Source organism: Poecilia formosa, unplaced genomic scaffold, assembly GCF_000485575.1.
Source record: "Poecilia formosa unplaced genomic scaffold, Poecilia_formosa-5.1.2 Scaffold143, whole genome shotgun sequence".
NCBI lineage: Eukaryota > Metazoa > Chordata > Actinopteri > Cyprinodontiformes > Poeciliidae > Poecilia > Poecilia formosa.
The window spans coordinates 1,282,947-1,296,170 of NW_006800082.1; the positions used below are offsets into that span (position 1 = coordinate 1,282,947).

A 13,224-nucleotide genomic window follows, 5' to 3' on the forward strand; every position below is an offset into this window, starting at 1 on the left:
ATGTGAACAGGCAAAATTTAATTTCTACAAAATCTTGAACAAAACAAAATTCATGAGAAACCAGCGTTAGTCCAGAAGACAAAACTCCTCATGACAGCATATTTTTCTCAGTAACATAACTCTCTTTTCTCAAATAATCTTTTATTTTAATCTAAAAATCTAGTAACCGATTCCAAAATGAAAAAGAAAATAGGAAAAGAAAAAAAATAGCCTTTTTATCTTCAAAGTTTTCTCCCTGCTATAACTCTTTCAGACCAGCAGAGGGCATCAGTGCACATTTTATGGCACCGTCAAATTGAAAATCTCCCTCCCTTCAACATTGTTCCAGCAATATTTTGGAATAAGGATACTAATAAACTATTAATGCTTTATAGGCTTAAGCTACATTTTTCCCCCATCTTTATAACTTCCAAGACCTTCGGAGTTACAATAAAAACATCAGTTCATATACACCAGTTAACCAAGAAATGTAGATACTGATAATGATGATCTCTTTTTTTAATAATCAGGTGAGAAATAAATACTGCAGCCTTTTAAAAAATGAAAGCAAATGTTTTCTATTTTACAAATAAAATACATTCGCAACACCTCACAAGCCAACAATTAATTTAAATGTCTGTGTGTAAACTTTACAAATACCCAGGATATATTTTGACAGCAAGTAAAGCTGCTAATCAAAAATATTTGAGCATCTTATTTGTGGTTTTCATGTTATTTTAAAAAAAAAAAAAACTTTACTATGGAGAGTTTTTAGACTGTGGAAAGCTGCAAACGTGGGATTAAGCTGGGTTCCTGACACCCTTTCACATTTAAAGGATGACAGTGAATGCAGCAATCAGAAGTCTTGCTACAGGAAAAAGAAAATGTAAATGAAGCATTCAGGAGGATCTGCTGCATAACAACAGCACCACTCTGGGGGAATGTTCGCCACAATCATGGGAGTGCTCATAGTGTTTATTATGTTGTAAATTTCCAAACCACATGAATCAAGGCTTTTTAACCATTTATTTGACTGAAGGGGGGAAGTTTAGTCACTTTTGTGCATTCAAGAACACAACGTAGCCATCTTAGTTTTCTTTTCCCTCCCAACTTTGAAACCAGATGTTGAAAATCTGCTAAATCTAACATTAAAACATTGTTTTAGTGAGCTCTTAGTTAATAACTTCTGTTTTCTACCTTTATTTGCCTTATGACGCTTTATGTCTGTGATACTTTCCTTTAAATGAGAGATTTCTGTACCCCAACCAGTTAAGTCCATACTGTAGAAGAACAAATACAATCAGTGCTTTTGAATCAGCATAATAAGACAATGCAGATACAGGGCTCCATCAACAATATTCATAACCTTCCATATTTTTTGGCGGGGCTCGCAGATCCAATCAAGGCTGAGAATTGAAGTTTGACTGTATTAAAACTCTACGAGCTAAGAGCAGGAGATGGAGAATTTGATTATTTCCACTGGACTCCCAGCAACCGTATGCCCAATTTGGAGGTGTGCACACTTCACCCTCACTGGAAACCTGACTGACTCAAGCTGCTACTTGAACGAATGAATGCAAATTAGCAAAAAAAAACAAAAACATAAAAGTATTATAGTGCAACAAACTCAGTTGGTTAGCTTTTCATAAACATGATCAAATGGAAACCTATCTCAAAGACCACAAACTTTTAACGAAACTCCAACACTTAGAAAAAAAAAAAAAAGTTAAACACTTCTCTGGTATATTGTTAGCTTGTGAGTTGTTCCTGAAATGTCAAAAACGGCTGTGATCGGTGCGAGAGACAATCATTACCACACAAAATCTAATAGTGGAAAACCAACAAACGGATGTGCTACTGTGTGCATCTGTGTAAACCGATGAAGGCATCAGACAGTAGAATAAAAAAAAAAGAGAAGTAAAAAGTCATCATGCAGTTCAGTTGCACAGTAAGGCAGATGAACATCTCCAGTCCAGAAAACAGATCTAAGATTCTTCTAAGCAGAAAGACTGAAAGCAACTTGAGTTTTGGCAGTTTGAATATTTACGTTTCATCTGCGTTTTTTATTAAAGTCACAAGATCCAAAACTCCTTTAACTCCAGCGAAGTGGTCTGAACTCATTTACTGCTTTGACTCTCACCATTTTTCCGTGGTAAGCTTTAGATTTTGAAAAATAAAACAAAACAAAACAAAAAAAAACACTAAATGTGGTAATGATTCATGAAACCTGTGAGTTGACCTTGACAGACTGGGAGTGTTTCGAAACAAGAAACATCAACGTGAATCTCTTAAATGATGAAGTTCTTCTTTTAAGAGAAAGTTCCCGATAAACAAAAACATTCAAGAATTCATGAACCGACAAATCTTAAGAGACGACATGCCAAAGGGTGCAAAACACAAAAGACAACCGAAATCATTAAATCGAGAGCTAACATAGCTTATAATCAGTAAAAGGCGAAACAAAGAAGATCTGACAGAGCGATCTGAAGGCTGCCACTCAGCAGACATATAACCTCATCTCTGCCTGCCTTCGCGTGGGGAAGAAAACCCTCTATCGTGGCCTGATTCCTTCGTTTGGACCTACAGGGAGCCACTTTTACACTCTGAAGCTTTCTCCTTTGCCATCGATGTGGCGCAGACGCAGGTAGACGTCGGTGCCGATGCCCTGCATGGACTGTACAGACAGGGAGCCGCCGAGGTACTCTGCGTAGGCTCTGGATGTGGGCAGGCCGAAACCAAATCTACAAGAGTAAAAAAAAAAAAAAAGAAACGGCCAGATTAGTGACGAATGTAAAAGAAACGAAAGAGTGCGTCTGCAGGTCCCATTCTTACCCGTGCATTGGGCTGGACTGGTTCCCGCTGTTAGTGATGGTGTTGAACAGGTTGCTCATGCGGGGGTCCTGCACGCTCTCCTCGGCAGTGCTGAAGTGGTAATCCATCACCTTGTCGATTATTTTGTGAGGGATGCCGCCGCCACGATCTGAAATCCTGAACACACACAAATCATAACCGTCACCAGAGGAAACCACTGCAGGTAAAACGATGTACCGTTCTATACAACGATGTACTGGTGGTAAGATGGTACGTAAATTAATGGTTCCGTTAGTACTTCGGTTTTAAACGGGGTTTGAGCATTTGTGCAAAGCAGAGCTGCTGTTTGGAGTCACCAGGCCAGGTTAGATGTCAGGTTAGGACTATTACTACTCCTAACTTGTAGATATTCCTCTTTCTACGGTGCTGAAACTACTAACTTTCATGGATTTTGGGGGATTTTATTTGACTAACCAAGAGGGTATCAATGGGGAGCAAAAAGACATGAGGAAAATAAAAACTGGAACATAGTAACTCAGATTTATTTCACTCCCTTTTATGCAGCAGTTCTGTTTCACCTTTAAAGAACAACCAGCAGCATGAAGACCAAGGAGCCCAGCAGACGGTCAGCAGGGAGACGTTTCAGACAAAGACAAACAGCTTGAGACAAACTGTTGTGATGGCAAATATTAGTTGTGCATTCCGCATAAAGGCCAATATTTTTTGGAAAAAAGCAAAAATATTGACTACACTCTCTGCTTAGGGCAGTGTCTTTAAAGTAGGCGTCACTAGGGGGCGCCAGACGAGCTTCAGAAAGTTGGGGAGATTGCAAAAATAAGAAAACCCCATCCATCCATTCATTTCATCCATCCATTCATTTCATCCATCCATTCATTTCCATTAAGGAACGCTCAAACTTTCATGTGTGATTGGTATAAAATATGACATATCTTCATATAATCAAGGCAAGGGATTGTGATGAAAAATTATTAGGTAATTAATTAAGATTAATAAAGTCGTAATTTAACACCTGATACTGGCCAAGTAAAATCAGAAGTTATGAAGCAGCATGAATGTAATAATGACTGAATAGAGAATAAAGTGAGAAAAAAAACATTGTAAAAGTCAAACTTTCTTTACATATCTTATAGCGTTTGTCTGTGCGGTCAGAAGCTAAACGCTGTTTGGGAACTCATGTCTGAGAGGATGATTGTTTTTCAGCAGGGATAGGGAAGTCGAGAAGATGCCTGAGTTCAAACACAGGACGATAAAATCGGAGTTCAACTTCCTGCAGGGTGAGCACATGTGACATGCTCAGGTGTTGGAATGGCCTAGTTAAAGTCCACCTAGCTGAACATTAATGCAAGACACAAGTTTCCTCTTTTTTGGCAAACATTTATCTTGCAGGCCAACGTTTGGTCTCAGAGTTGAACTCGTGCATTTAGACCACTGACCTGATGACAAAGTCGATGTCGTTGTTGGCGATGGTGACGACCACATCGGGGACGTTGTACGGAGTGTCCAGGTGGCTCTCCATGGTGGCTCTGAAGGAGGAGCATCAATAAAAAAGTAAAACACTAACAGAAATGTTGGCCCTAAAAACAAAAATAACTCAAAACACTTCTGAGTGACTTAAGACACAGGAGATCAATTCAGTAGTCTTTATTCTGTTTTTAGAGCCTAAAAACCATCAAACTAAACAATGTTTTTGCATTTTTTTAACCACTTTCAGTGGATCTTCTGATCACTGAAAAGTTTTCAGTAATTGTCTGTAAGGGAGGTGATATTTTCCACTAAAGTTTCAGAAGAGAAAAAGAAACAGTTGAATCTTTCAGTCTTCATGTCTCCTTCCTACAAACATCATTCATTACTAATCCCTCTTTCCTTTATTCCTCCTGCCTTCCTGCTATCATTCCCGGTCTGTTACCTCATGGCGTTCTTGAGCAGCTCTGGCAGGATGTAGTCCAGCGGCAGCGGGATGAAGGGGAACCGGGCCGCCACGTGTCCGTTGATCCGGACCCGGGGAGAGTTACCGTACTGGTGTTCACACAGACGCCTGTCGACGACACAGAGAATGAACCACAATGACCATTTCTCCATCTATCCTGCAGTATTATAACACTGCTGCTATATTTAGTGTTTTCATTTATTTTTTCTTGTTTCATTTTACCCTTTACATTTTTTTTTTCATTTTTTATGTTTATTGTTGTTGCTGTTGTGATTTTGATAATGTCACAATAATAAAAAAAGTAACGGCTCACTTCCACCGACACATTTTTCTGTCCACACCTCGACTTCTTGCCTTGACAGGAATTTAAATATTGTTTATTTATTTCTATATTCACTTTTGGTTGTTTTTTTGTTTTTTGTTTTTTTGCGTTGTGTCTTTTTGACTTGAATGGCTAAAAATGACCAAAAACCCTATACTTTAGTTACTTTAAATTCCTAACTTTCTGGAGAGATTAATCTAATCTAATCTAATCTAATCTAATCAAATCTAATAAGTAGTGAAAAGCAGCTTGTTCCAATTTCAAATCTTTGTCACTGTAAATGAGTGATTTTAACTGAAATCAAGTTGATTTTATAGGAAAAAACGCTTATTTCGATTAACGATTTATGTTCAGCTATGTTAATTTTTTCAATACAGATTAATAAAGATTAGCACATAAATACATGAGATTAAAGCCAAGTGGCTAATTCCCACCTCTAGTCCTGCTGGCAGGTTGGTGTTAAGACAAACAAGAACAACCTTACAAATTTTCTAACATAAACTGACTTTATGTAAACAATGAAACTATGTCTATTAAAGTCTTTCATTAAATAATAACTTAAAAGTACAAAACACTGTTGTTGTTTGTAGACAAACTATTTTAGAAATCTCTTCTTGAAATGTTACTTTCAGAAGAAAAGTAACTATTTAGACTCCATAAACATCACTGCTCCCAACAAACTCCACAGGTCTTGAATATCGTTGAATATTTGTGCACATGTTCAGTTTACTCAGAGCACAAAAATACTGCATGCTGTTATAAATATAACCCACAAATCAGAACTGTAAAATAATTCCAATCAGAATTTTGAATCCCTAAAATAGTGCAAAGATGATGAGGAAAGTCACATTTTTAAACTTGATTCACATCAGGCTAAATTTTAAGACATTTACACTCACGAAATTGTCCTGCCAGCTGAGCAAACATCTCAACCAAATATACAGTAAAATGATCACTAAGGCATTTTAAAACAAATAAATAACTGAGTTGTGCCTCAATTCTAAAAGGAAAATCTTCCGAATGGCTTTGATGAGCGGTCCAAACCCAGCAGGAAGCTTCTGATGGATTCCAGAAGCGCCGTTTGACAGGAAGACTCATGGTAAGCAGAGCGATGGCTCGTATCTCATCCACATGTGTTTATCAGCTGACCTCTGACCTTCCTCTACCAATAAAAGAACTGAAAGAAACAGGAACTCATCTGACGGCACTGAGCAAACAAACTCACCTGGAAAAGTCCACCCACTTCTCGATGATCTTTTTAGGAGAAAGGCGTCTGCAAATGATCCCCACAAAATCCGCCTGGAAGACAAACATGGGAGAAATGTCATTCCTGTCATAGAAAAACACCTGATGTACCATCAGCTTCTTTAAATTATTGGTTTTTATTTATAGACTTTAGCAAACCAGAATTGACTACAAAAATCAGAAAAGGTAAGTGTTTTTTTGTAGCACACCAATTATCACAACCCAAAGTGCTCAAAGGAAATAAAAATAATAAAGCAAAATTAAAGTACAGATATTAAAAGGCATAAAAGAATAAATGCTTTCAGTCCAGATTTAAATGTTTCTGATTATCTCATGTTTTCAGGGAGTTCATTCTAGAGCAGAGAAACAGGATGAGCTGAAACTGTCTGGTTGATTTTTTTTACAGCAAACACAGCTGCAGTGCACTGGAAATAAAGGAGAACTTTTAATCTGGTGATGTTTTTTAACTGACTTTATGTTTTTGTCAAAATGTAGATCCGAGACCAAAACTACTCCCTCATATGCGCTGTAGCCTAAACCCCATATCAACCTTTTCTTTGGAGATAAGCTGTATAAATTGGGCGCTATTTTATGTTGCTGTGTAAATTGTATGACAGCGAATTAAAAAAGTTAATTTTTGAGTTTGAAAAGTCAAAAAATTTGCTAAAGAAAAGCAGAAATTTTGAAAATAAACCTAAAAAAAGTCAAAAATTTTTTTACTTTTGGCAGAAGTTTACTCCTCTTTTTTTCCCTATGTTCAATGGTCCTAATACGCTGTTGTTGACATTTGTTCTTAAATTCTGCATTATTTGGTAAAAACTTTATCAGTGCTGCCATCTTTGGGTTGAATGGTGGCTTACTGCAGTTTAATTTTTCTATTGGTAACGATGGTGCAACTCCGTCACACAACCATTCAGGTATAAAATCATATCAGTAAGACACACGCCCTCTGGTGGCAAGTCAGAGGTTGTTGGCAAAGTCTCAATAACAGAAAAAAAATCTCTGGATTTGTCACAAGTCACTTATTATTTTTAAAGTCCTAGAAGAGCTCTGAAAGTTGCTAAATATAGCAACAAAGTCTATATATAAATACTAATTCATGTAGCAGTCAAACATACATTTTCTTCATGAAGAGCCAGATGGTGTGTGGCTAACATTCGGATTCCCAGACGGGAACACAGCGTCGTATCCAAGAAGTTCCTGATGATGGTCTCATCCTGGATGATGGAGAAAACAGAAACGGTAACTGACGAGGCTCCTGGTCTTCCTGTCTCTTTAAACCCTCAACCATAATTACTCCAGTAAATAGTGATAACGATCAGAGTGCATCTCTTGCCTGGATGTGTCGTCGACACTCCCTGAAGCCCTGGGCCAGCATGGTCACCACGTCTTTGTGGTCGTCCAGCAGCTGCTGCACCAGTTTACAGAAACGAGCCTCGACCTCCTGGTCCTTGATCTGTCCACAGAAACAAACCTCACATTGAGTCTGAAAATGATTTCCTTCAGTCAAGGAATTTTGTTTTACATCATGACATCTAAAGTGGTTGTAAAGATCCATCTGTAGAGGTGTGCTTAAAATATTCCTTTTTGTTCCTATAGTCATTTTTTCAAGGCGGGATGTGATGCTGAGCTGAACTTTTTGCCTTTTAAAGTAAACTACAGTGTTTATAAATACTTTTCACCCCCTTGGATGTTTTATGCTTTTTACTGCTTGTACAAATCAACAATGAGCAACAAAATGATTTTGACAAAAAGAAAAACAATTTTAATGTCAAAATGAAACTTGATTTCTGCATAATAACACAAAATAACACAGTAAGTGACTGAATAAATATCCACTTCCTTTAATTCAACAGAGGTCCAGCCAATTAGTGGTTACAGTCAAATTGAGTGGAACGGAGATCACCTGAATGCAGTAACTGTCTCCAGTAACTACAGTAAAAAGGAACCAGTATTCATGGCTGCCAATACAGCAAGAAGAAAAACTTCGACCAATCAGAGAGAAGATTATTGAAACGTAGTGCAAAGTCAGGGGATGGATAGAAAACAATTTCTAAGGCCCTGAATACTGACCAATGTTGTCATCGCAGCCAAAAGTGCATTTACTAAATACCAACTTGAAGGGGGTGAATATTTATGCACTCACACATTTTACGTTGCATTTTTTTATTTAACCATAAATATTTTTATTTTGGCATTAACGGTTTTTTTTCTAAACTTTTTTTGTCAGAAAAGCCTAATTTTGTTGATCATGACTGATTTGTAAGAGAAATAAAAAAGATGAAACATTCAAAGAGATGAATATTTTTTACTGGCACTTTATCTACAAAATTCTTATTAACCGGCAGACTGGAGTAAAAATGAGACACAGCTTCTCACCTAGGTCTGCAGTGTTTTATCATGTAGGCCAAAACTGTCAGGTTAAAAGTACTTTTTGTTTGCTGTTAAAAACTAAAATTTAAAAAACTATATAAAACAATGTATTTGAACTTGCTCAACAGTGAGCTAAGCATGCAAAATTTTAATTAAATAGTCAAACGGTAGAAAATGCATAAAAATGCATAAATCATTGTACGTAAATGTAAAAAGGTTTTCATGCACCACCTAAGCTGTTTTCACAAAGAGACAGGAGGGAAGCAGATTAGCTTCACTAGTCCATGACGGGTTAAACCAAATAATCTGTAACAGGGGTGTACAAACTTCTTGCCAGGGAGGCCAAAGTTGTTACCCTGAAAGCACTTGCGGGCCATAAACATAAAGTAAAAAATATACTCATCAAAATAAAGTTCTTGTGTTTTCTTTTTACTTTTATCTCCTCAACAACAAACTAAGCTTTTGTAAATCAGACTGATTTCTTCACCCAAATCTGAGGGACAGTTGCTCAATGTTTGTGGTTCAATTTACTGCAAAATGAAGATGATTGCTTGAATCTTGCTAATAAGCGATAAGTTGTTTTGTGCCTAAATTATTCTTTATTTAAACACAATTTTATCTGCAAAAATGTCAAAAAGATCATAAAAAGTCAATCTGCATCAATTACCTGCTTACAGGTGAGATTTGCTCAACTACTGAATCGTGGTTGGTTTTGGGGGCCACAGCACATTATGCAAAGGGCCAAAATTGGCTCGCAGGCTGCACTTTGAACATCCCCGCCCTCCCCACCTCCTTCCCTTGAGAAATGCTGAACTTGAACTCATGAACCCAAACCGTGTGCCGTTGCAGTATTTCCTGTTTGCGTGACACTCACCTGGGGAAAGTCGCTGAGCATGTGGTAGGCTCTGATGTACAGCTCATGCTGCAAGAAAGAGCAAAAGAGACGGATCTCAGTCACATGACCAGAACCGACCGCACTGCAACTCCAACAAACTCTCACATGGGTCGCATTACAGAAGCTCTCAGGATCCTCCTCTGTTTTCTTTCTGTGTAAATAACATTTTGCAACAGTTATAATTCATCTGCTAACAGATATTTGAGCTGACCTCCATTTCTTCTGATTCCATGAAGAAAGGAGCCAGGCTTTATGCAACCAGATGAGGAATCTGGGTGAAGGTTCATCGACACGGTGAGAAGAGCTTAGAGGGAGAAAACTGGCTGGAAGAGACGGTGACTCTGCTTTTATGTCACAAAAAGCTCTTTCTGTTCCACAGAAGCATTTATTCTGGCTGATTAGAGCGGCTGTGCAGCCTGTGCAGAGGAATGCTGCCTGTTTAATCTCAACCTCCAAGAACAATGTGTTCCCGCTGGATGTTCTGGCACCCAACTTTACAGCCGGATTCATTATGAAACGGCCTCATTACAACCTTTAAAGATGTGCCTTGTCTTAAAGTATTCATACCCTAAAATGTTCCTGTATTTTGTCACATTATAACCACAAATTTCAGTGTGTTTTACTGGGTTCTTATGAGGTGAGATCAGCAAGAAAAATGGAACATAATAGTGAAGCAGAAGGAAAATAATTCACACTTTTCAAAAATCCATCAACAAGCTAAACCTCAGGCAAAGGTGGAGAATATTTTTAATATCAATTTTCAAGTCTTTCCACAGATTCTCATCTAGATTTATGTCAAAGCTTTGACTAGGCCAGCGGTGTCCAAACTTTTTGCCACGAGGGCACAAATCATCAAGTTGAAAGCCCTTTTGGGTGTCCACAAAAATATTTATTTCTCAATAAAACTTTTAGACTAAATAAATTGTGCCTTTCTTATTTTTATTTGCTCAATAATAAACTAACCAAATATGTAAAATAGTCCAATTTTTGTCGAAAATCAATCTATAGAACATTACAGATTTTTTTTTCTAGGATCTGCAACACGAACAAGACCTGGATTAATGTTTCTTCTGAAGCTTTTTGAAATTAAGATTAATGTAGAAACCTAGTAAACAAATACACACTTTGTTGCATCTATGTTTTTTTTTATTTTAAGGCTTTATTTGTCAAAACCTTCCATTCTAAAGAATAATATAATAAGTTATTAATGTCTGATTTATTCTAGAACTTTTTGGAAGGTAAACCTTTCAGTCTCAAGTTTTTTGTGTAAGTTTTCATCTTCTAGTATTTGTCTTCATTCTCCAATCAACTCAGCTCTCCGGCTACAGAAAGAAATCCCCACAGCATGACGCTGCCTCCACTGTGTTTCACTCAGGGTGGGGTACCTTTAGTGGGACACTGTGATGGTTTGACCGGTGTTTTCCACACGTTTCCTTCAGTTCCATATGTTTGCCGTGTCCCCGACTCAACCCTGGACTTTAATGAGTAAGGCTACGTCTTGATGCAACGCGATGACATGGCAACACGATAACAAATCAACGCGACAGCAAAACTACATGTCAACATGTAAACATGTCCACATGACAACAGGCAGACACGCGTCGTCATGTTGACAGCGTGTCAACACGACGACGCGTTGACACATCAACATGAAGTCTCTTTAACTGGAGCAAGGAGAACAAACTCTCCTGTTTGTTCTCAAACAGGAGAGTTTGTTTGAGGATTGTTGCAGAGGATCTGACAGAACAGCAGGAACTAAAACTAAATCTAATCACACAGCATTTATCTTTCTGTTTTGATTTTTCACCTTACCAAACATTTATGTGGTTAAAATGATGTAAAAAGGAAAGAAAAGGCAGTAAACTGCCACAGTTAGCAGGTAAATCCTGCAGAAAGGTGAAGACAGAAGCTCCTCCACTCTTGTGGGATCAGCAATGTCAGCACAAAATAACTGGAAAACCCTGACTAGCACGGAACTTTTGTGTTCAGTGGGAAGGCCCTTCATTCCCAGGCCAGGTGAACCTGTAGCGGTGGTGGATGTTTCAGCTCCGATCAGCAGTTAGTGAAACGTTACACCCCGGAGCACACAGGTTATGCCTCTGATTTACTCATTTGTTTTGGCTCTAGCGCCTGATTTACAACACCTCACTGCTGCATCAGAAGCGTCACGGAAATGGGGTCATGTTTTGACGTTGGGATTATGAACAACCATGTAATAGTAATAAATATTTGCAGGCGCTGGATTCAAGAAGTGAGACTCAGCAGAAACGTTGGATTCTGTAGCACTGAATCTTCTCTATTTGGATGAAAATAACATCTAAAATTTAAATATAAATCTGGATTGTTTTCATTTTGCAGCATGAACAATTAAAAACGCAATATTACTGAATCCCATTTGAATTCAGAATATTACTTCTCTGATATGAAAAGAATGAAACAAAACTGTTTATGTTATAATCTTGTACAGTATGCTATTATTATTAATATTGTTTATATATTTTTTTAAACACTTTTTGATCTTTCTTGTGAGCCTTTATGTTTTTGAATGTAACAATAAGGGATATTTCTACTCTAAAATGTCAAGATATTGCTTTTCCAGACTCAAATCAAGTTTTCCATCAATTTTTGGGAGCAAAGACTGAAAACATAACTATTTTCCACACTTAGCAGGACCAGGAAAATACATTCAATATTTTCCAGACTTAATGTACCTCACTGAATCAGTGGCACACAGTCTTCACTGCTAGTACTAATAATAATTAATCTGGCCACTTCGAGCAGCCCTGTTACCTTATACCTTAGGCCGGCTGTGCCCAAGTGAAGCAAGAACTTCTGAACCAGATCTATTAGCATCGCTGTTATCTCAGCCAGTAATATAAATTTTATTGAATTCTATTTGTTTTTAAAGTTAGCTCTCAGACATTAGATTTACTAAATCTTGTCTGTCTCTGAATATAGATGCATTTCCATTATGTGCGCAAAACTTTGTTGATATTCCACTAAAATCAAAAAGACATAATTTTTCAATGGCGTTTCCATTAAAAAAGAAATGCAATTAAAATCGCACATGAATAAGTTTCTTCACGTGATAAGTCGTTAAAAAACATGCCACACCATCGTCATCCTACCACTTCCTGTCTTCTTTTTCGTGGTTTCTGTCAGTAGTAACATCCGGTTGTGATGCGAAAAAAGTGTTTCTATTGCAGCTTTGCGAAATACATTAATTTAGATCAGTGGTTCTTAACCTGGGTTCGATCGGTGAATGCGCATATGAAACTGGGGGGTTCGGTACCTCAAAAAAGGTTAAGAACCACTGATTTAGATACAACTGAAAAAAACCTAATGCAAAAACTTTATATATAAAAATGAGAGTGTAATGCAAAATTGTGGAGTTTCTATTAAGTAGATTTATTTTCGAAATGTTAAATGGAAACACAGCTTGTGTTTCTGTCATGAATTTTAAATGATTGACAGTTTCATGTTCCTCTCAGTCTTTTCACCGAAATACTTCATTAAAACTTCCACCAGTGATTCCACACCTCTCTCCGGTCTGTCAAAGTTCAGCACTGACTCATGAGGACAGCCCCAGTCCTTATAACCTCAGCTGTAGTGGGTTCCTTCATATTTAGCTCAAAAAAGTAAAATACTGAC

The 13,224-nt window shown here is 37.5% G+C and overlaps 2 protein-coding genes and 1 long non-coding RNA gene across 4 annotated transcripts in view; 1 reads left to right on the forward strand and 2 right to left on the reverse strand.

Moving 5' to 3' along the window:
• Positions 1-13,224, reverse strand: part of bckdk (branched chain ketoacid dehydrogenase kinase) — a 17,159-nt gene continuing 3,935 nt past the window's right edge. The window contains exons 4-11 of the mRNA XM_007562982.2: positions 9,553-9,600; positions 7,642-7,761; positions 7,424-7,522; positions 6,286-6,359; positions 4,718-4,846; positions 4,245-4,334; positions 2,812-2,967; positions 1-2,720 (exon numbers count right to left, since the gene is read on the reverse strand). Of these exons, the coding sequence (XP_007563044.1) occupies positions 2,576-2,720; positions 2,812-2,967; positions 4,245-4,334; positions 4,718-4,846; positions 6,286-6,359; positions 7,424-7,522; positions 7,642-7,761; positions 9,553-9,600 (861 nt within the window). The 3' untranslated portion in view covers positions 1-2,575. The remainder of the gene's footprint in view (positions 2,721-2,811; positions 2,968-4,244; positions 4,335-4,717; positions 4,847-6,285; positions 6,360-7,423; positions 7,523-7,641; positions 7,762-9,552; positions 9,601-13,224) is intronic.
• lrwd1 (leucine-rich repeats and WD repeat domain containing 1) overlaps positions 3,816-13,224 on the reverse strand; it is a 25,429-nt gene continuing 16,020 nt past the window's right edge. The window contains exons 17-18 of one of the 2 annotated variants that reach the window (XR_001663474.1): positions 6,217-6,220; positions 3,816-3,826 (exon numbers count right to left, since the gene is read on the reverse strand). The gene's annotated coding sequence lies outside the window, so the exon portion shown is untranslated. Of the gene's footprint in view, positions 3,827-6,216; positions 6,221-7,560; positions 7,573-13,224 lie in introns of those variants that run through there. The other variant, XR_001663475.1, reaches the window with a different exon arrangement.
• LOC107837469 (uncharacterized) lies at positions 9,609-13,205 on the forward strand. The gene is made up of 2 exons (XR_001663476.1): positions 9,609-10,367; positions 10,650-13,205. It is a non-coding gene; the product is annotated as an uncharacterized LOC107837469 (long non-coding RNA).